The 24954-nt window shown below is 33.9% G+C and overlaps 1 protein-coding gene across 1 annotated transcript in view; it reads right to left on the minus strand.

The window, feature by feature from the left end:
- Positions 1-24486, minus strand: part of LOC150100166 (homeobox protein Hox-B1-like) — a 28676-nt gene extending 4190 nt beyond the window's left edge. Inside the window, exon 1 of the mRNA XM_090402604.1 lies at positions 23733-24486. Coding sequence (XP_090258730.1) covers positions 23733-24486 — 754 coding nt within the window. The remainder of the gene's footprint in view (positions 1-23732) is intronic.
- Positions 24487-24954: the final 468 nt, after the last annotated feature.

The raw sequence follows: 24954 nt of genomic DNA on the forward strand, positions 1-24954 counted from the left end.
AGTTCTTTCTATTCTTCGAGTATCGACGTCCTAAACCGATTAAACCACATCTCCCTATATGAAACACAACTTAATAGAAAAGCATAAGTAAACAATAATTCGTTCTCGAACACATTTCGTTTGTCCTTCTACGCTATTGTTGTCTAACAATGCTAAAATAGTTGGCAGACATCCAAATAATTTATCTTTCAGGTAGGCGCGCTCTGTTAAATTCAATTGCTTAAACATTGTTCCAAATACATTAAATCTTTTGGATCAAAAGTATTTATTTCTGATATTGTTAGATTTAGCGTGATTATTATCATTGTGGCCCAATCGCGTTATTTTTAATACAACGCGATAAGTAAATATAGTTAAATAATTCAACCAACATCCTTTCGTAACTGTAGTTTGTTCTAGGCGTATCGAATGCATTACAGGTAGTGGATGGGGTTGGTGAGGACACTTCAAGCATTGGGAAACAGAGCAAGCAAATGACAGTCTGTTAATACGGGGATGGCTTAAGATCGATGGTATGGCGGTTCGAAGGGAAAATATTGACAAGGAAGAGTGCATGTGAAGGCCGTAACCATCAAGAGAACTAGATCACTAGAACTCCCATCTTCCGACTATTTTCGTGGTAATGTCTTTCACATTAATCAGAAAAAGCTTAAACGGAGAAATAGATAGAATAATTCAGTAAGACGTTAACAGAAATTTCAGAATTTCTCATCTCCGTTTCTGGGTGTCACTGGAAGAAGCGGGGATGTTTTGTAAGACGCAGAAATACCGACTCTTAGGACAAATCTTCGCGGGAAGACGTAGGCCTTAAGTGAGTCCCAGAACACCACCGGGGAATTACAGGATGAATATTAGATGTGTTGTTAAAAATTTGTTCACGGAGCTTTTTATCCACCATCGGTGACGTGTCAGGAATAAGACGAATAATGGGGGGGAGGGAAGAGTAACACTGTCCACAACTGTGTTTTCGAGCGGCCACACCCAGGTCATAATGGTACAGTTTCGCCCAGCTACCAACGACAACATGTAATTTGTACGTCCAGGCCTGCCATGCCGTGAGGTTGGAAACTTACAGGTTTATGAATTATTTATAAATTATTTCCTACATTTCGCGCACTCGGTGGCAACAGGAACAACAGCAAGAGACAATGACCACCACCTGAATGAAAATTGTGTGGCTCTGTTTGAATTAATGTCCTTTTGGGATGAAAATCAGATTACGATTCCGAAAAAGGCTCCGTCATTATCTTGGATAGATTATTGGGTACATTGTAAACGTCTTTGTTAAAATATTAGGGGGTTAATTAGATATATCTAAACTACAGGTCTTTGTGTGTGTGTGTGTGTGTGTGTGTGTATGTGTGTGCGTGTGTGTGTGTGTGTGCGTGCGATTTTCGCAACATCGTCTATCCTCATAAGCACATAAAAAAATTTCCTTCTAGTTGGACTGATTTTGATGAAATTTAGTATTAGTTATATGGGAGCTTCGTTACAATTTATCGCGTCACCTCAATTCTTAGTTCCAATTTAAGAAAAAACGAGTCGAAATTATACAAAATAGATTTTACAATCAATCGATGGAATATAAACTGAGTCCATGTCAGTAATCTAAAATGATTCCGGATTCAATTGCTATGTCAATGAATGAGATTCCTACTATACAAAAATGCCGTTGTCCGGTTCGTCAACCCTGCCTACGAATGGTTATAAACCTATAGAACAAGGGGTGGGCTAAATATTACATAATCCTGAAACCCTATCCTAAAATCAAGGATGGCATTTATCCAAACGGCTTCAGAACTCCAGCAAGCAGAGAAGTGGAGATAGCGGTGAAGAAATTTTAAAAACATACTCCAAAGCATCTATGCTTCATTAAGATACTAATTCACATCCTATATCGCGGACTGATTGCACCGTAGTGAAACTCGTCGTTCTAATAATTTCCTTGGTTCATTTACTGTATATACTTAGATTCACAGTGTACATAGTATCTTCTATCTAATGTTCAAGAGCAGTATTATTATCTTAACATAGATAACGTTATGATCGATTTAAACAATAAAATAAAATTTAATTTATATAAATAATATTAAATATAAATATGTTTGATAAAAATTAGTTATTCTTTTGGATTTTTAAAAACGGTATCGAATTAAAATAAGTTTTATAGCGCACCTTTTTATTAATATGATGCTTTTAAATATGATTATGATTAGAACTAAACTGTTTCTTACGAGCACCAAGTAAAAATGCATACATGCAAATAAATGAACCTTAACACCTTTCATGTTATGTTATATTTAATAGCGGACGGGCTATTGGTGTTTATCTGAAAGAATATACCTAAGGTTTTAATTTCCCTAGAGAAGAGACCACTGTTATTGTTTCTTTTTTTACCTTTGTTCATTCAGTATTATTGGTGTGTGTCCGTGGGGGTTTTGTCATTGTGATGATACCCACGGGATAGGCAGTGGTCTCACTGTTCCAACATTCATCTGCATTAAAGAAATTTTCCTGGCAGGTTGCCATAGATATAATAATAGAGAGGGGGTTAAGGACTTGACCGAATAGTGCGAAGCTTCAATGACGTCTGGACATGTCAAAGGACCGCCGCTAATCACCATATACATAGTCTAGCCGAACTTTCGAACAAACGTCTTACTTTTCAAGATAACACCCAGATTGTGCATGAACATATAATTTCGCCTGTTTTAAAATATTCCATTTCTTTATGATGTGAATAGAAGAATTTATAGAATATTTTCTAAATATGATTTGGTTACGAAGTATTCTTCCAGTCTCGAGATGAGTTAATTATGGTAAACTAAGCATATATTAAAGAATGAAAAATGTTGCATTTTTTTTAATCAAGGCTAAACTCTTCATTGCCAGTTATCATTGTCTCATAAAGTGGATCTTTAGCATGGTTAACATTTTCGGACTGTCTTTCATGTGTATCATTTCTAAAAATAGTTAATTGGAAAGTCCATCTCTACTATCTCCGAATCTTAAAAGGGAAATTCATTTAATTTGAATAAAGGTGTAATTATATATATTTATATTTATATATATAATTATAATGACTGTATAAAATTACATATATATATATATATATATATATATATATATATATATATATATATATATATATATATATATATATATATATATATATATATATATATAAATTAAATCTAATAAACATGAAATACATTTCTATGTCTGTAGATAATTTGTGTTAAGTTTCAATACTAATAACACTAAATAAATGAAACACTGCCTTACAATTTCTTAAAATTGGCTGTTATGATAAACTTCAAGAGGTATATATTTATAATGACTGTAAAAAATGACAAATATAAAATTGGCTGTTATGATAAACTAATAAACATTTAAATTAAATCTAATAAACATTAAATATAAAATTGGCTGTTATGATAAACTAATAAACATTTCAATTAAATCTAATAAACGTTAAATATAAAATTGGCTGTTATGATAAACTAATAAACATTTAAATTAAATCTAATAAACATTAAACATAAAATTGGCTGTTATGATAAACTAATAAACATTTCAATTAAATCTAATAAACATTAAATATAAAATTGGCTGTTATGATAAACTAATAAACATTTAAATTAAATCTAATAAACATTAAACATAAAATTGGCTGTTATGATAAACTAATAAACATTTAAATTAAATCTAATAAATATTAAACATAAAATTGGCTGTTATGATAAACTAATAAACATTTCAATTAAATCTAATAAACATTAAATATAAAATTGGCTGTTATGATAAACTAATAAACATTAAACATAAAATTGGCTGTTATGATAAACTAATAAACATTTAAATTAAATCTAATAAACATTAAATACATTTCCATGATAATCTGTTAATTTTCTATACTATTAACATCAAATGAAACACTGCCTTACAATTTCTTAAAATTGACTGTTATGATGAGCTTTAAGAGGTATATTGGATATATATTAACTTTATTTCAAAAACAATATATTTTTCCTAAATAAATTAAAAAATTTTAAATATTATATTATATTATATTATATTATATTATATTATATTATATACGAAAATATTATTTATAACTGAAAAATTTTAGACTTTAAGATAAGCCTATAGAAAGTGATTTTGTAAATATTGTATGATAACAGCTCTTGTTGTGAAAGGGAACGGAAAATGAAATAGAAATATCTGAACTGAAAAAAAAAAGCTGCTATTTTTGGTAGAAATGTCTGATTTTGTATACACGAACCATAAAATCGGAAGAAAATCTGTATTTTCATCACAAGCCAAGTGAGATATAAGGCAGCTGTAAGCTAAGCGAATTTGCATTTTGAACTGAAAAATTAAAATAATTAAAATGAATATTTAAAATGGAAATACAAGATTTTCACTCATAAAAAATATTTTATTTTTTATGTAGGGTTTCGCAGTCTTAAAAAGTTGAAGAGTTTACTAAGTTTACTCGACGATAAAATCAAAAAGAATGGGCCGTTTTGGTTTTTTTTTAATTCAAATCTCGAATAGATTTTAGAAGAGAAATATATTGCAGACTTTTCAGCTGATATCGAAGTAACTAAATCAACCAAATAGCTTCGATAACACTGAAAGATTGATACATTTTTTTGCTTAGCCTCTGAAGAGGATTCAAACACATTTCGAAACAGTAGCTCTTCGGGTGGATGCTCTGAATTACTGTCGAAATAGCAAAAGCTATAATAGAAATGTATAATGTCTGTTAATCGCGTCGTTCCACTGACCAGTTTGCCTCTTTTGAGGGTGAAAAAATTACGTTTCCCGGAGGATGGGGGACCCTGGTAACTCCGTATGTGACTGCCTAAATCGCCTTTAGTTTGAAATCCTTTATAAAGGTACTCGCGTCCTAGAATAGAATTCAAATCCAGATCTTTCCAACCAATGGGAATAATCATTACCGAATGAATTTGTCCAGCTGGTGAAACGCGCTCGCGAATGATATTTCCCGTAGAATCTGCTAATTAGTGAGCTAATATATTGATCTAAATGAATTAGTTACATCTCATATATCGAACATTAAGAAAATAAGTAACTTGACTAAAAATAGCAGAAAAATGGGCCTTATTATCCAACGAGTATAAAATAAGGCTGACTAAATCTTAAAAAAAAACAGTTTTTTTTTTGTTTGTTTTTCTGGAAAGGACACTGCTTAGTAATGTGTCTAATTAGTGAAAGCTGCTAGTGTTTTGTATTTTTTTAGCAGATCTATTTTCCCGAACTTCTGTTCTATTTAATTAGATGGTTTGTATTTGCAAGAGACTTCGAAACGCAGCATCTACAGGCTTCAATATTTCAGTCTTTAACTAATAGTTGATTCCTTGGTATCAAATTCTAACTTGTTCTTGTAACATCTAGTCGCAAATGTAGTCAACTCTGAAAAGCCTATACTCAAACAGCACCTTATTATTTACGATGTAGGCGTTATTTTTGTCTTTTGGCATGCTATTTTTTCAGGATTCGTATCTTTCAAGCGACAATGCAGTGGAAAGTCGACTTGTACAAAACGTGATCAAGATGCACGTGCTAGAACCTTCAGAGAGTTTGAATTTCAGATTTTTTTTTCCCCTTCAAGAATACTTATTATTCTTGGAAAAAAAAAACAAAAAACTGGTGGATTTGAGAACCGCTGGTTCTGTTCGTGTGCCCTCTGCTAATTATGTGCTGAGATTCCTCACGGCTTAATTGGTTTTAACCTAATCTTTAATCCATCAAGGAACTTCCGACTAATTTCGAATGTTGTTTGAAGCACCTTGATGATTCAAGATCGTTCAGAAAATGAAGGATGAGAACAGAAATCCTGGACAGGGAAAAACACCAACAATATCACAGCGATAATCGCGTAGAATATTTGGCAACATCTCTTAGCGCCACCTATTGGAAAAAAAAGAAGTGCCTTGATTCTATGTCCCTTTAGTGTTAGGCTCAGTAGCCTGTCGCGGGGCAGGTGACTTGTCTTCTTCGAAATCTGTTGACTGCTTATGATAAAGCGGTAGATCTATAGTATATTAGTATATAGAATATGTATATATTATATATACTAATATACTGTATATATAGTAAATAAGGTATGTCATATGATCACATTTTAGTTTTACTTTTAGTTTTTCGAAGATAACATGGAGATAATAATTAATTTAATAATTAAATATAAGCAATATAAAATATAAATAGAGCAAAAAAATAGAAGAAGAAGAAAAGAAAAGTAGTTAGAAAGAGAGAACGCATCAGAGAGACAAGTTGACCGAGATGGTTTGGGAAATGTGGAATCTGTGAGCTTCTTGGATGATATAAATAATGTAAGCACTTCTATGCTGTAGCAACAAACCTAAAATGTTGCAATTTTTGTATGAAACATACAACAGTATTAATGTTCATTTCATAGGTGCAGGCTAATCTTCCAGCTTTCGTAATGTTCTGAAGTTTGTAGCACGCTAATCATGTTTTGATATGGTGTTTAAAATTCTCCTGAGTTTATTCAAAAGAGTTGTGAAGGCGACTGATATGAATGCGAAGATTGTCTATTTATTTAATTAATAAATTTGAATATAATTGAAAACTATAATTTTCTATTAAATTTTAAAAAAATAATTATCATATTCCTTAGAATTCACATTATAATAAAAATTATTGATAGATACTTTTATTTTTTCTGAATAATAATTATTAAAATTAAAAATAAAAGAATATTTGTCGCATAACTTTTGTTAATTCGTTATGCTGGCTTCTTTGCACATTTTAGTGGTTGCGAGATTATTGTTTATTTTCGAGCACAACTCTCGTGTGTATACTCGATATTCCCATCCACTTAATTTGAATACAATACAATATTAGCCTTAATACGTGTAATTGATATACTAAGGTGGAAATTTAAAAAGCTTTAATTTTTAAAACAATATCTCTGAATGCTATTTTACTTTTAGTCTGGTTTTAAATTCATTTGTGTACTATCAAGACTATCTTAGTTTTTTTATTAGAATAAAATACATGCTATGAAAAGTGTAGTAGGGTATAAGAATTTTTTTCTTACGAACAAAAGGGGACGTCTCTTTAAAAAGTTGGAATCCACTGCATTATGCAATGCTTTGTCTATCGTGCACAGCCATAAAAATAGGTACAGAAATTACCAATTACGAATAAGAACCAATATCAAATTAAAATGATGAAGAACAAGAGGTTTTCTAAGGGATTATTATCTCGTAATGATGCTATATTTCACCAGATTATCGAAAAGATCACACACACACACACACACACACACACAACACAGAGAGAGAGAGAGAGAGAGAAGGAATGTGGCAAAAATATCGCGGTGAAAAATACATAAGAAAAAAAAGCATAAGGAAAGGCATCAGACATGGAAATTATTTAAATCTATGTTATAATATAATTATGGACGAAATAATAAGAGAATTTAAAAATCAGAAATTACATGGAGTAAAAATTAAAAAACTTGAATTTGGTTGGATATGCAAATGGTGCAGTATTTACTTTCGGGAAACGAAGAAAATCTCAAAAGGCAGTTTATTTAGAGTCCAACAGGTAGGCAATACATTTAATGGAAATATCAACAGAGAAATTAAACCCAATAATAAGTACAAAAAAATTAATACGATGTAAACTAGAACAATTAAAAAAATGGAACTGGTAATGACATTTAAATACCCAGGAAAACTGTTAACAATGGAAATATAACATAGAATGAAGTAAAACAAGAATCCCTGGAGGCAAATAAAATATCACTATTCGACTATATGAAAAAAATAAAGATTTAACAAAAGAAAGTAAGAATATATAAATCAGTAGTCCGACCAATATTAACTTATGCATGTAAGACAAGAATAAAACCATCAAAAAATCACACACCAATATTACATGAAGACACTCAAAAAAAGAATTAATAAAAACGAAATTTGGCAAAATAAAAAATTAAAAGATTTATGAAGAATGTCAATTCTTCTCAACTCATGAAGAATGTCAACTCATAAACGAATGGATGAAAAAGAGAGAGAGAGAGAGAGAGAGAGAGATCGGAGTGGAATCAACATATTAAGAGAATGGATTCAAAAAGAATGGTTAAATTTAGCAAGAAACTGGAAACCAAACACAAAAAGATCAATCGAGGGGGGTATGACTCGATTAAGAGCATTGATATATTCCAAATGCAACAAGCTAAATTATTTTATTAAATGATAATTTTATAATGTTAAAAATTAATATTAAATAATGACTTTAATACTGATGGCTTCATTAGCAAAGTGTTTAGCATAACCGCTCTCCAATCAGGTTCGAATTCTGCCCTAAGTATGGATGTTCGTAAGCATGTAATTGTCTTTAGGGAGAAATGCAGTTTCTTGGTTTAAAAAAGTTTCATGTTTGGTATTTAGAGCAGGCTGATATGAATTTGAATATGAATATAAATTTCGTTGGTGGGAAATGGATAAGAAAAGGTCAGAAACTAATACTATCCCCTACTAATCGCTCCAGTAACTAAGCAAGATCTGTGTGATATTTATTTGTAGTGCCACACAGGAGTGATTTATACAAGTTTTATATCCTTAATGTTCTCTGCGTTACTTAGTTTTATTTTGTTTAACTTGATTCAATAGACTGTGTATTTATTAGCGAACACAACTGGATGAGTACGGAGAGTCAAAACAATTTTTTACCTTTGAACTATGTTTAAAATTCGTGGTCTTCCACTTCTGAAGAAGAATTTCGGAAGATCTATTAGAAAAACTTTCTAATACCTTTAAAATACTATTTACTTCTAAAGCTGGTAGGTAGTAAACGTCGCTCAGTTTTCTATTCCACATAGCGTACATTTTTCGAGGAAAAAAAAATAGAAATAAGAAAACAAAGAATACCTCTCTCTGTATGTTTTCAATTCTTCGGAAGTTTACCATATCACATCTATCCACGGCTATTTTAACCGTGAAGAAAGTGGAAAATGCACTGCGAAGAGAGGAAGACATGGAACTCTAAGGAGAGAGAGACTCTACTATCATTAATCTCGGCGAGATCCCACTGACAACCACACACTACTTCAGGTCCATTTAACCCCTGAGAGCTCCTTTAAAGGGTCTTACAGATGATAGAGAGAGCTGTTCCCCCGATAGCACGCTGACCCTGATATCGCTACACACACACATACACACAGAATACATCATCTAGGTGCCAACAATAACAAACACCACAGAAATTGAAGTAAATAGTTTAAAATATTTTGGAAAGATTTTACAAGCTCGTTCATTGTAGGGCCGATTTTTTAAAAAAAAATATTTCGGAGGACTTATATTATTATTTTTTTATTTAAATAAATAAATAAGACTCTTATGCATAAAACTATGATAATAATTGTAAATCATAATCATTATTTGTCTTTCTACGTAATAAAACTCTTTTGTTTGTTTATTGACTAAGAAGTATGAGATGTCACGTTTCCATGACAACAGTAGATTCTGTTTGCAAAATGTGAATGTCATTTCCACTCCTTCATTATCGTTGATAAATTTTTTTTTTTTCTTATTTAGTTATTTTCTATTGGACGTTTGCGAAATGCTTAAGTAAATTTAGTAATTAATTATGTTTTGTATGCTATTGGATGATAACGTGTGACAACGTTTAAAAGTGTTTCTTTCATTGGAAGAATTGTTAACATAGGAGTGCATTGGAACATTAGTTCTAGTTACTTAAATAATTTATAATCATAGAATATTATACAAAAAAGAAGATATGAAATAATTCATTAGAGCAAGATAACTTAGTATTATTTAAGGAAGAACACAACAATTAATGCATTTGTTTGTTATCGATTAAAACGAAAAGGTTTGTTAATTGTTGAAACTTGACGATAATATGGAGTAGTTCCTGGAAATTTCACTAGAGAGCAGTAGTATATCATAGATTTTTTGCGCATGCGTCTTATATTATATGCGAAGGATAAGCCTACGCAATTAAATATATTGATAGTCATTGGTCCGAATTTATCTTTTTGTTTCAATACCTCCAGAAATGAAGCCTATATAAATAATATTGTAACCTCCTGTTTTCCCTTGAAATTATCCAATACGTTTATCATAATCTTTTTCTTGTCTTATTCAAATTATTCTACGCTTGTTTGTTGTTCATTATGTGGCGAGGAGTAAAACGTATTTCTGCGTTCGCGTATGTATAAAGTTATATATGATAATTCGAGGCAGACGCCAGTTCATGCGTCCTACTGTTGGCTTACCAATATATCTTAAATGTTTGTTATTACAAAGATTATAAGTAGAGTATGACTGCTTTTATTACATATTAGATTTTATGTGAATTGTGATGTATTTCTGATACTATATGTATAGAAATGTTATGCACAAATTAATCTATTTTTATATATATAATATAAATGTACACATATTTAAAAGCTAAAATTAAATAATAAATTATGAATATTTCTGGAAATTCTCAGAATAAAAGATAAAATAAAACACACCTACTAAATATTAAAATAAAAATTTATCAATTAAGATTAATTAAAAGTTTTGGATTGATAGCAAACAGATAGGTTCTGTACGCTACTGACCTTTCAGGTTATTTTCATGTAAACTTGAAAACGATCAAAATTTCCGCCACCGTTCTTTCAGAATTTAAAAAAAAAAATTAAAATATCTCGCGTGAAAGGACGATCTTCACATGTTATTCTTGAATTCTTAAGCCACGATATCTAAAATTTTTATATTAATTGTTCCTATAAGATGCGATTGCAAGTGTTTCAGTAATTTGATTGCCAGTAGAGTCATATTTTTGACGAATATGCACTTCTGATGGAGGGTGTTATTTCAAACGTTGATGGAATGATATACGTAACTCAATGATTTCAGGTCAAGAAATATCACTGAACCAAATGATCGGGTTTCTGGGGAGGAATGGGCGTTTCTCTATATTCTTTCTTTGTTTCATTTTATGTTGGTAGTAGTCAGTACTTTTCTACGTTTGTAGAAGCAACACTAATTGCAAAACAGCTAAATTCTTGAAGTGAATCAGCAAAATGTCTAAAAAACAGAACTATCAGGTGTGGCTATGTTAACTTATTGGATAACAATTTATATTGTTATCCAATCTGTTAACTAATTGTTCCACTATTAGTACCTCCGTAGCGTTGTTGCGAAAACAACAAGCTACGGACGTTGCTTTATATTTGTTCTTTAATAAGAAAAACCTTGGTTCGAATCCCGTATAGGATACGAGGAACCTTTTATCGGTTTTTTTTAACTAAAGATAAGTTAGCCGGTCTCGTGTGGAGAGGGAGAATTATATTCTACCAGCAATATGAATTTTTATTCCATAAAACAGACAAACTAGTTGGAGAATACACGCAATTAAAAGACATAATATAATGGCTTAGCTGGTTCAGTATATTATGGAACTAGCATCAGTGCAACACACTAGACAATAAATACATACACATGTACAAATAAGAAATAAAAAAACAAGTTTTTTAAGGAACCTCGAAGATATTGTGTCCTAGGCACAACTATAAGGACCAAACAACGCTGAAAATATATTGACGTAATAGGAACCCAGTCAGAGCATAAATAAATAATTAAAAACCTCTTTGTATGCTTTTGGCTAGAAAGATTTAATTCGGATCATAGTTTCTTAACTTAGGATTGTTGCTGACCGATTACGTCAGGTTATGTACTAATATTTTAATACCTTAGAATTACACCGAAACTACTGAGTAAGCGTATTAGGTCTATCATTTTGTTGCATGTTATTCAACAGCCTGTTAGTTTGTTTTTCAAAAGGAAAAATATAAGATTCCTGTCCTAAAATCCTTTCACCTTTCAACTTAACTTCAGTTGAAAGGCTAAAACAAAAGCTCCTCAAGTTCTTGATTTATAATTTTATTTCAAATTTTAGCGAATAATTATCTAAACTATTAAATAATTTTAAGAATATCTTATTTAATTGAATTAAATTGTAATCTTTTTTACAAAAAATATTGGTAATTTTTAGAAATATTGCTTTTTTTTATTGAGCACCTTAATTTAATTATTATCTATTGAGAATAATAGCCATGTATACAAACAAATATCTTGCCCCGTGTGGTTGCCGGGATAAAAATATCACCAATGTAGCTAATGCCGTGCGAGGCGACTAAAATTGGTACCCAGGGAGGATAATGGATGGCAATGCTGTAGCCAATGAAGTTCTAACTGAGGCTCGGCTATTGCTGTTACCCTCCTGTCATGATCAGAGCTTTGTAGCTCAATAACACCCTATCCTTGAGTGTCCTCTTCAGACAACGGGGATTATGAAATGCATTCTTGCTTCGCCCCTTTAAGACAGTCCTTATAAGGACTATTAAAAAGTATCTTGCTGGGAACTTGAATCGACCGTGAGATGCGGTGATTAATATCCTTGGAGGGTAACGGATGGCAATGCTGTAGCCAATGAAGTTCTAACTGAGGCTCGGCTATTGCTGTTACCCTCCTGCCATGATCAGAGCTTTTATAGCTCAATAACACCTTATCCCTACACTGTCCTCTACAGATAACGGGGAAGATGAAAAGCATTCTTTTTCCCCCCCTTTAAGCCAGTCCTTATAAGGACTATATAAAGTATCTTGCTTATCCTAAAGTTTTAGGACTTGAGGAAATATATCTCCCATCTGTGTTAGTCGTTTCGGATTTTAGAAATCTTTTCATAGAGCTAAAATATCTCAAACAAACCTAGCCAGCAGTAGGTCTGTGTCTAACTATACCAAGTGTGTCTCAGACAAAGCACGTCACCTACTGTAATTAATATCCACTATTCGAAAATATTGTGCTTATCAGAAATTTTAAATAAATAAACCTTCACCAACATCTCTCAAAAATTGTATATTGAAACTTATCATAACAACAAATCACACTAAAATCGTGTTTAGAACGTTAAATTTCAGTTACTCATATTTGCATTAACATTTTCTCCCTTTAATACAATCAAAGCCGCTAGATTTTCCTGTTCATGGTCCTTATTTTGTTGCTATTATTCCAAAAAATTGTGAACGGTGTCCAATATAAAACAATAAGTTTTAGTCGTTATATAATTGTCCAAGTACCTTTAGAAGGTGACTATATTATCGGTTTTTGGCTTTAATACTGAATAATTAATCATGTGCATTAAGCCATATCAACCAGCACGTTATCTGTACCTTCCCAGATGACTTTGAGTTGCCATGCATATCGAAGGAGAATAACGAGTTGATCAGTATTCAGAAAGAATAGTCCCAAGCATTCGCAAAGAGCTAATAATGTTAGCAGAGAGAAGGTAGTTAATATTGTTAACTAGCAAGTCGCAGCTGATAACCTTCAAAAGTCTTCTATCTTCATGGCAACAAAAATCCCGTAACAAAAGGATATTTAAATATAAATATATATCGTTTTCAGGACCACTAAACACATATCGTTATAGATTCAAAGCAAACATTCTTTGCAGACGATAAAAATCGTGTCGAGGGAGGCAAATATTTGGTCTGACATGATTTTGTATGTTTTGACTACAGTGACTGCTGTCTATCAAAGGGGCACACCCTTGCTATCTGTGTCATGACACCTGACCGATAATAGTGTATGTTTTACCCAGGTAGGGCGATATGCAAACATTTTAAATAAGGCTTTGTTGTTAGGTTCAGCAAATTCATTTATGGATATTCAGCGTAATTCGTTCATGTTTTAGCACCTGATTATCTTTTATTATTCGAAAGTTTTTAATGAATACCTTGAAAAGTATAATTTTAATTGTAAATATTTCTAAAATAATAGTTTTTTTTATAAAAATCCTAGTATATATAATTTTTATTATATACACCTTAATTTAATTATTATCGATATATTATTAATATAAAGTACAAGATTGTTTCAAAAACAAACATGTTGGCTCAAATTAGTATCAAAAATTGATTTGGGGTTAAAGCTGATTTATTTATTATTTTTTTTATGTGTTTTTGTGTGTTAAATTGATATTTTCAAGTTGGCAGTGAAAAGAAGTTTACTAGTAAAATCGTTGCTTGACAGGCAATACAAAAACTTTTGAAAGTGTAGTTCCCAAGGTTACTGAACAAAGAGTTCCAGTTAGTTACAGAAAATACTTCATTAAATTTTCATTCCTAGGAAGTGCGTGTCAGACTGGACATTGCTAGTTATTTTACACAAACCTTGACAGCTACTAGTTTGTTGGCTTGGGCCTAATCTTTGTTAACGAAATCCGGGTTTCAAATGTTTTTACATATTACTCCTCTCTTTTCAACTTCAGTTAGTGTCATTGTTTTCCCCATCAGTTATTTCTTTATCATGTATAAATAAAAAATTAAAAGAAAAATAGAAAAAGAAATAAAGTAAATGACAGTTATAACAAAGCTTTAAAATAGAAAGAAAAAAAATATAAGTTTGAGTTTTTTCTAATACACCAATAAAAGCATACTACTTATTAAGTACTTAAATGAAATAAGTTTTTGTTATCGTGGGAGCAGAGAATACCCTTGGAGGGTAATGGAGATGGCAATGCTGTAGCCAATGAAGTTTAACTGAGGTTCGGCTGTTGCTGTTACCCCTTTGGGTGATGAGATTCGAGAGTTTTTGAGTTCGCTCTTTTAAGGTTTTTGCCTTAAGGGAGCAATTTGAGTCTCCGGGGAGAGTGTTCTTCGGCACGGCCCGCTGAGGGGCTTTGTCGGTGAATTATTTTTCTCGGAATTTGAGTGGTTCGGCTCGGTGGTGGCGTGTGGGTGGAAGGCCATCACTGAGTGGAGCCAACGCTGAGATGGACGGTCCTTCGCCCACGAATGAGTGGCCTAGGGATCGTCCGAATCCGAATTTTTAGAGACGGCTTTACCTTTAAATTTAAATATGGCAATGCTGTAGCCAATGAAGTTCTAACTGAGGCTCGGCTATTGCTGTTACCCTCCTGCCATGATCAGAGCTTTAAGTGTTCAATAACACCTTATCCCTACACTGTCCTCTACAGATAACGGGGAAGATGAAAAGCATTCTTGCTTTGCCCCTTTAAGCCAGTCCTTATAAGGACTCATCGTTTATGTTGGTTATAGTGGGTAAGAACATTTTTTAAAGTTTTTTTTATTGTTAATGTTTATATATTTTTACTTCTGTTTTATTTTTGTGTTGCTACTAAAAATCATGGCAATATACAATTAAAAATAAAAAAGTATAGTATTATCCTAATATAAGTTTCATTGTTGCTAAAATTGTGGCATCATCCAATATTTTTATTTTTTTCATCGACGTTTTATTGTTGCTAAAAAATCTTTGAATTATCTAATACATAATACCTGCAATGACATAAAGAAAAAATTTTCGGAATAATAAAGAGGTTTTTGGGAGAGATGATAATACATATTCAGGGACGTGTTACTGGATAGTGAAGATAAATTTTCCTTCTTAACTCAAAGAGAAATTTCTCAGTTTTGAGTAAATGTTTTTATAGGCAGATGTAAGGTAACTGCTAGGATTAAAGAACTAGACACAGAAAGAAATAAAAAAAAAAGTTGTAATTGAGGTCATATTTATAAGACTAATCTAGGCATATATAATCAATGATTAGTTCAAACAATAACTCAATTTGCTGTAGAAGCTGGCCAATAAATTTTTGACTCGAATAGTGTTTATCTAACATTAGTGGGGAGGTTAAAAAAAACGGGGAGAAAAGATACCAGTTTAGACACTTAGATTCCCTCATTATTGGGCTACATCGAACGAAGTGTCTTCTTTCTTCCGAATAACAGCGATGATAAGAGTTCACCATCAAAGCCTCCCCCCATCCAATGCGGTAATTGTGGTACTCTACTTCTTCGTGGTTTCTCTGTAATGAGGCCTCCGGCTCGATGTTAATGGCCATCAGATATAGGGCTGTTGCACTTAATTAATTACAGTGTACAGATGAGGCGCGAGGAGTCGCGCGCCGAAAGCCATATTTGCATGTGAATGGCCGGAAACAATCGGAGGTGGAGTCTTGATATATAGTTAGTTGGTGAACACGTAATGGGACAGAAAGAACAACTGGCTCAGGGCTCCACCCAAATAACCTGGTCACAGTGAAGCTTTTTTTTTCCCTTTTTATTTTTCTCTCCTCGCAATTCTGAATGTCCATGCAGCACGATAATTACAGTGTGCCACTCTTTTAAGAGATCTCTATAAAAGATAACGAATCTGTTTTCTTTGCAGTCAAATACGGACGTCTTAAAAACGGAGTTTTCTTTTATATATGCTGATGTATAAGTTAAAAAAGAGGAAACAAAAGAAAAGATCGTTTTCCTATTACAACTGAAGAATAAATGAACGACAAATTGAGATGGATTAAAAGCAGAAATAGTACAAAAACCAGAAATTCCGAGAAAAATAATACAATCCACATGCCACGAAGAAATAATATTTAGAATGGGATGTGTCATCATTAACAAGGATAAAAAAATATATATATCGAAAATGGCAGACCGAGCATCGCATTATTTAACCCATCGCTGCATTTCCGTTACTAAAATAACGGCTTACGTTTTTATCCTTCAAGATTCCAGATTACTAATTATTCCACTTATTAGTATAAAATCTACACTTGTACAGATAGATTTTATTTTAAAATTGGACAATATTAAACATTTCCACCGTTGTATTAAAATATGTTTATGATAAATCTACTATAAGCCATTTTCTTTTGCGCCTAGCGTTCCCTTTCTCGTTCCCTCCCCTAGAGTGTCCGTATTTAACAACCCACAGCGATCTTCAGACATTACAAATTGTACCACCAAACCTCGCTAATGTTCTCTAGAGTCCCGACATGGGTGAAAGTAGAATCGATATGAAATTGATGCTGCATGACTTTCGAATTATGGGGAAGGGATTTGGGGGGAAAGACTCGAGTGAGTTGCTGCTTCATAAAAATCCGGAAATAGCTGACTGTTTAGAAAGGATATCATTTTTGGAATCGAAGTATGAGTCCATTGATCTAGATGCCGTTTTTGAGTAATAATTGCTTCTCATATTACTACAAAAAAGAAATACTGTTTTTCCAATGCATTTTTCAAATTACAGCAAAATATATTCTATTGGTAAAGTATCTAATGTTGTTTCTGTAGATATCTGCAAATTTATCCGTAAAATAGTCAACAATCAAAACCTGCATACTGGATATTACGTCATTCAACAATAATCAAATCATGTCAGTTTCCGGTCATATTGTTAAGCTGATGTTAATTTATTCTGAATGTGTATGAAAAGCACACTAACTTTATAAAATTGTTTATTTAAACTCTGGTGGTTTGGGGGAAGGAATGATGAGCTAACTAATAATGTGACGTATCTATAAGATGTTAGCGTCAACTACAAAGGTGATTCGTTGCTAAATCCAGTCACTTTTCTCCGATATCTGTGTTCTGAATAGGCGTCTTGTTGTTGGATAACTAATTATAGCAAAGCACTCAGTACTTTGCCTCCGAGTCTTCCGTTAATGTCAATGCGGGAGGTTTTTTTTTTTTTAACGCGTATACTTTTTTGTTTTAAAAGAAACAAAAAAAAAATCGAATAAAAACACACATACATAGAGGGATATGCAACATTGAAAATACAGAAAGCCAAATCCGATTGAATAGCCCTGCTTCTAAGAACCGAAAATTAGAGGCTTCTGCTCAACCATTACGACCATTTTTTATAGATTCGCTCTTTGTTCCGTATCAAAATATAGCCGAACCAGAGTACCGCGGCTTCCGGCAGGCTGGAGTTATATATTACTGGCTGTGCCCGAAGCCACACGGTGAGGCATACATCAGACAACCCCTACGCGTGGAGCCGTTAAGCGTTGACTCCGTTATACGAAGAACCCCTTCCTCGCTGCTCGCGCTCACTAGCTAACCAGGCAAATTCTACCATTTACACATGCATAGCTCTGTCAAGAAACTCTATTAATCACAGCACAAACTGTGGAGAAAATACTCGAGGCCCGATGCACACTCTAATAATTAATCACACACGTACACACACACACAGGCCTCCTACCCCCCGAGAGCGTGAGGGGTTTGGACACACACTCTTGTCGTTTAGTTTAGCGCTGATAAGGGAGAGCTTTTAATCACACTGCCGAGTTTATAGTAGGCCCATTTCTTTTTTTTTTTTTTTTTTTCAAAGTCATATCTACGGCCCAGAGGCGCCGTAAATACGGTGGCGTACTTGAAAATGATGGCTACTTGCTTTGCCGTAGATCTCACAGTAATGTACTTGACTATGGCTTTGACTCTAAACGGGACTTTGGTAGACTGCAGGTGACATGTTGCAGAACGTGTTCGTAAGAAAGATAAATAAATAACTGGAAGTTGTTTAGTGCAAGGTAACTTCGGTTTTTGTATTCAAAAACACTGCAATTAATATACTTTTTTTTGTCTGTTATACTGCTCATATGTTGGTGACCGGTTTCCCTAGCGGCACTAAAAGAACAAAATACATTCTAAAATTACGACAAATTAACCTACATTTGAAGAGCCATATCATACTAAACAATGGTAACTTTATTCAATAATCTAATGTGGAAAAAAAAAAAAAAAAAAAAAGTGATACTTTCTTGACTTATTAATAAAATACATGAAAAAAACTTTTAACTGTTTAGATAGTATATCTGTATTTTTTATTATAATTGTAAATTTATTTATTAGTTTTCTATTTTTTTATTTAGAATTTCAATTACAATCATGTTTTTAAGCAATAATTATATTTAATAACAATATAGATTAATTACTTGTTTGTTTATAAATTATCGTTTTTATTTCTACATACTAAATAGCTAATCAACATATCTACATAAGCCTAATGAGTTGTGAAATATGTTTATATCAGTGATTTTCATCGTGAGCTGTTTGTTACCAGTAAAACTTGTTTACGTGCTTAAGAAGACAAGCATTAACAGCTGATAAAGATCCTTTCCATCCTATTAGGGTGGTTCTTTCGCCTTGAATCGCCATCACTGTCATGCATGGTAAACGTTCTAATATACAAAACTTGGTTTACCCCGATGGTTAGGCTTAACGTTAATCAACTCCACCCAATTGCTACCTGCTTGATATGGCTTACACACTTAGAATCTTTGTTCAAATACAGACAACGTAACCAGAGTTAAATACGCAGGCGTTTCTCTAAGGCTGTTTTTACCCACACGAAACTCACTAAAATCTCTCTCTTTCTCATTCGATTAATATTCTGTACAAGTTAGTTTACTTCGCTCTGGATAACTTCCTGGTCGAAGATCGTGACACGAAAATTTAGTTAAGGAGGACACATACACTGCTAATTTCCTGCAGCTGTGAGAATGTTTGCATACTGAATAGACAGAGAGAAAAACATCTGTAAGTATGGCTCGCTGTGTCAGCAATCCACACTAACGAACAAAACAGCTGCCAACTTGCATCGCAGTATTCAAGAGAACAGATTTCTTTATCCATCGATCGGGTATAGCTGAACAGAGAAAGAATGGGTGGAGAACGGGGGGGGGGGGATTATAAACGACTAGCGTAATTCTGTTATATGTAGTGTTGCAAGTAGACTACTTAATAAGGCTAAAATGTGCTTGTATAGCCACGAGGTAAATTGTTAACATGCAATTTCATGTTCTTTTGACTATATTAGAAAAAAAAGTTTTTAAAATGTCCGAAATATTTGATTACTAGACATGTCATTATCTTGATAATTTAAGAAAATTACCGCCTTTAGCTTATTAAAATTTGAATATTTCTATAAAATAATAGATAAAAGAAAATATAATACTAATAAAAGTTTTCTTTTTAATATTTAATTAAATTTTTCCAAGGCTATTTAGAATAAGTGAATACACTTTTTTTATTTTTATATGAAAATATTGATAATAATTAAGCGTCCATTGTAATATTTGTATGTTATCTAGTAATCGTTATCATCTTATGTTCATAACCTTAGTGTTTATAATAATTATTTAAATACTTATTGAAATAAAAAAAAAAGATATGTATTCAAGAAGTATAATGGTGGTTCTTGGTGACGGTATTATTATTTTGATTTTGATATTTTTCAGTGAACATTTTCAGATAGAAACATAAGGTCTCAACTATTTTAATACGTTTCGTTCATTATCACTGTAGACTCATACATTCAGTTTATTCTTTTTCTGTTGAAAATTCCACGCATAACAATCGTACTATATTTAACTGCATAAAAGATATTTCATTCAGTATACTGTTTTGCTGCAAAAATTCCAGTTACAACAATCTTACTATATTTAAATATAATTTAAAAGATACTATTTCAGCATCGAGTATCACGTATTTCCCTTTACGGTTGTGCTATTGTGATTACGTCACAATACGTCACTGAGGAAATCAACCAGAAGCAAACATTACAACACGTGGGATCAATACCACGTGTGCATGCGTTATTTAATGGTAATGAGTTGCAACATAAGAGAATCTGCGCAGAAAATATGCTTAAAAATCGCATGGGATTAAAGATGGAGAAATTCGTTTTTACAGAAAAACCGTTTTTCTTATCAAAAGAGAAAATAATAATTATTATACAATAAGGAAAATGTTATTGTTTTATATGGGTCAATCGTATTATCATACGACAGCCAATTTTTTCGGCAAATAAAAAAAAAAAGAAGCAAATACTGCATCTTTGAATCGCCCAACTCAAAGTTACTCTGGGCTCGAGACAATCACTCTCTGCAAGGCTTGTATACCAATTATTACAGTATTAAAAAAAAGGGGGGGGAAAAAGAAAGAAAGAACAGAATAAACTGTATGGAAAAGGAACTTTTTTTTCTTTTTTTTTTTCTATTAGGAATTTGTCTTGAAGGAAAAATTCCTTCAAGAGCATGTACGAAACACAATTCTGACCTTGAAATCTTGAGATTATCCGAAATAATCTGATAGGAATGTAAGATTGGCTAAAACGGAAGTGGGCTAGCAAAATATGTATTCCTAAAGGAAATAGCTATTAAACTATTTATCAGAAACTGTGGAGTGTACTCTGTGGTCTGTTAAAAGTTTTCGGAATCCGAAATGAACTCCCGAGTGTCTTGGTATAAAATAAAAGTAGTGTCGGACTTGAAATGTAATAATTTGTCAATATTCTAGTAATTCTTTTGTCGATAAAGCAAATAAAATTGATAATATCGCCTAAGAATTGATAAAGCTTTATATTTCTCTGCTTCTATTTTGTAGCAGAGAAAGATTGTGGTTGCAACAGGCAATTAGCCTCATTTTTATAAAGAAGGAAAGACAAAAACCTAACATTGCAGTCGATGTAAACTGGATATTGTCCTAAAATTGAATGGCACAGGACAAGGGGGGGGGGAACATAATCAAAATACATTCTATGTATTGACATAAAGTTTTTTTAAATTTCTTTTAAGGTAGTTTGTTGTCATCGAATGCACTTGGGTATAATTTGATCATGGCATCGTTTTTTGTTAGAAAAAAAAATCAGTAACCTATGTATTAAGTTGGATTAGTCTGCAATTTTGTCCTTTCAACGGGGTTCTTTAAGTATCGTTCTTAGTTTTAGTGTCCTATTTAAATAGTTGAATTAAAAATAATTCTTATGAAAGACTTTATGAAGTCCGTTTGGGGCGTGGCCTACTGGTAATTTCTATCATTAGTGTTTTATTTTAAAAAAAATGGGACGTTGAAGGGGGGGGGAAAGAGGACACAAGAATAGGACGAATGACTAAATATATTTATTAAAACAAGACAAAAAGAAGGAGAAATAAATAGGACTAAAAATTCCATCTTTTTTCCTGCATGGAGTAGGTACGTATTTCTATCGTGTTCCAGCATGTAGGCATCTTCTTACTTTAAAATTAACAAACGCTGCGTTCATTATTTCCGTATTCCATTAGCCATTTACACACCCAAACACTGTATTTATACAAAGCCCGTGTCATTTAGTTTTGCTCAATATGAAATCCCTAATGTTTTGCGTGACCAAAACCTTATCTACAGGCTTTTAGTTGCTATAGAAAGGTAACCATAGTGACAGAAAAAGCGCCTTCAAACTGTTGTTTACTTGTGTGTGTGCGAGCAACATTTGCATTCATAGCATTGGATCCGACAGCTGAAGACATGCTACTGTGCACTACCCAAGCCTGACCACCTTTATTCTATATATTCGAGCCCTTCAACGTTTCCTCAATTCAATTTTATTTATTATTACTATTTATTATTAAAAATAGTAATGCAATACACGTCACGACATCTACCTTGAGAAAAGTTTCACGAGGACGCCTAGACACGTTGAATATTTCATTAACTACTACTAAATAGTTCAATAATTAACTAGAAACGATCAATTTATTAAACTAACTAAATCAATACTTGCTAATTTGACTACAAAAGAGTGTTAGTTACTTCAACACTGAAGACGGACTCCTATCATTATTAAGCCTAGTGTGTTTGGTGATAGTTGATTGTTTACTGTCCTATTATGTGTGTGTGTGTGCAAACATTGACCGAAAATAGGCTAAAAGATTGCCTTGAAATCTTTCCAAATGAACCTATGTAAATACACTAATAACTAAAGTACACGTACGTCATTTTGATCAGGAAATAGCGTCAACTTGTAATGAAATTTTAAGACTTATTAGACTGTATAATATTATCGCTAATCGTTAAAATATTATCTATTAATTAAATACTTTTATGAGCAATTAATTAGCCAAACACTTTATCAAATCTAACATGTTTATATAACGCCACGGGACGCGTGTTCATAATTTATGTTATCTGTCGTCTGCCACTCTTGTTCTCTCATTGTTATGAATTTTCAAGCAGACGCCTTTCCCATCAGTGCCAAGCGTAAAAAGCTAAGTTAACAGTTTACGAAGCTGTTGGAGAAGGAAGGTGCTAAATCTTTGTCTGTTCCTCCCCACCTGTTACTAGCTTGTTGCCTGGTGCGATAAAAATGGTCTCCTCGCTAATAAATGACCCAACTGATGGCCTCCGTGTGTAGATGGGTAATTACTGCTTTATTGCCTGACCGCCCGCCGTTCCTTGCGACATTTATTGCTCCCGAACGTTATTTGTCAACCGTCGAGTGCTGCTCTGGTTCAAACCTTGCCGGTAATAGTAGCGGCTAACCACCACTTAAAAAACGATCGTGCGAAATGGGTTCTTTTTGCAGCAGTTTGAAAAGACTTCGCAAGAATGCCGCGGCGTTAAACGGAGGATCGTTTTAGGCCTAAAAATGACCGTTTGTTTGGTATACAGTGCCGCGACCATTAGTCATGTCTGGTGTAGGTGACACAGGAAGGTAGTCAGGTGAACCTGAAGATCATTTTGTTAGTGATGGCTCGCGCAATAACGATTTGCCCCCCACTGGTTACTAATTGAGATAAATTACAAGGGCCACCATTTGCCGTCTTTGAATAAACGATGTTAAAGATCCATCGCGGATTCTGGAGTCGTGATTGGGGTGGGTTTATGATTGTTTCGTGTCTTCAAACATTAATCTTAACTGTCAGAGCGCAGCCACCCGAGATTTTAATCATGTGGAGAGAGAGAAGGAGAGAATAAGACGTTATAAAATTCTGACAAGCCAATTGACGCTATCATCGACACTGTTTACGGTAGAAATTGGGTTTTAAGAAAGAAGATGGTTACGGAAACGGATACGTACCAGGTTTGGGAACACTTCGCTTCACTTGCATCCACTTGTAGGTGGGCACAGGGGCAGGTTGAGGCGGAGATAGTCCAGTCCTGACCAGAGGAGGGGAGTTATGGAAACCACCGTTAAGTTGGCAGCTGTCCCGCATAGGAGAGTCGTAAGAGTCGTGATAGCCATACCCGTTTCTCCTGGACAGACTCAAGGGGTCGAGGTAGGGATACGAGGAACCAGGAACTCCAAGAGTGGTGGGGACTGCGGACACTCGGCTACAGTCACTGCCGATACTGGGATGGTGTTCTTGACCAGGATGCAGCGAGTGATTGACCTCGTGGGAGTAGTCCAAAGTGCGATACGAAAACGTCCCGTGGGGTCCGCGAGCCCCCAGATCTCCCGATGGGCTGTAGCCCGTCTGGATGGCGGGATTGGCAGGATGAGGTGTCCCGATGGCGGAGTGGGCAACGCGCTGTTGATGTCCGTAACTCGGGGGATCGAGACTGGTGTAGCTGAGTCCGTTACTGTCGTTGATGATCTGGTGTCCGACGTGGCTGTTTGTGGCTTCCCCGTGTAGCGGCGGAGTGCGAGGGTCAGGGGTAGCCGGATACGAACTGACCAGTCCGCCGCTGAGGTAGTGGTTACCCGCTCCGGTCAGCGTGTCCGCCGTTTGCTGGTAGTATACCTGCGCTAGTTCGGCGCCGTACGTCTGCGAGCCGTAGCCTGCTGGCTCGCTACTGTGGCACACACTGCTGTACACCACATTAGAATTCATAATTTACTCCGCTCCTGCGACCCGCGCTTTTTAGGGATGAGCCACAAATTAGCTGTCGTACTTGGAGATAAATCAGAAAATAAATGGATGGGAAATCATCGAGAGCAGTTGACAGAAATATGGGAGTTAAATGAGTCACGTGATCAGACCGACCAATGGCGCTTCACGCCGGGTTCTCCAACTGCCGAGCATTAGTCCGTGATAGATCGAGTGACAAGTTTTCTCCAAATTACTTTTCTCCTCTGGACCGCCACTGTCAGTGAGTATTCGTCCTCATCACCGCTTGTCCGCGCCTTACGCAGCCCTTGTCTCCTTCGTCGCTAGCTCTTACTGCATTCCATGTCCCCTCAGTTCGGAAAGATTTTCATGCAAACTGGTCAACGGACCTGCGCGTGGTCACCATGGCAACCTGTGGATAAGATATTTCCAAGTCAACAAGCGGTAGCTTCTACGAGGGACACTGAAGGT

Source organism: Typopeltis vanoorti, chromosome 13, assembly GCF_054136105.1.
Source record: "Typopeltis vanoorti isolate ZY-2024b chromosome 13, IOZ_Tvanoo_1.0, whole genome shotgun sequence".
In the NCBI taxonomy this organism is placed as follows: domain Eukaryota; kingdom Metazoa; phylum Arthropoda; class Arachnida; order Uropygi; family Thelyphonidae; genus Typopeltis; species Typopeltis vanoorti.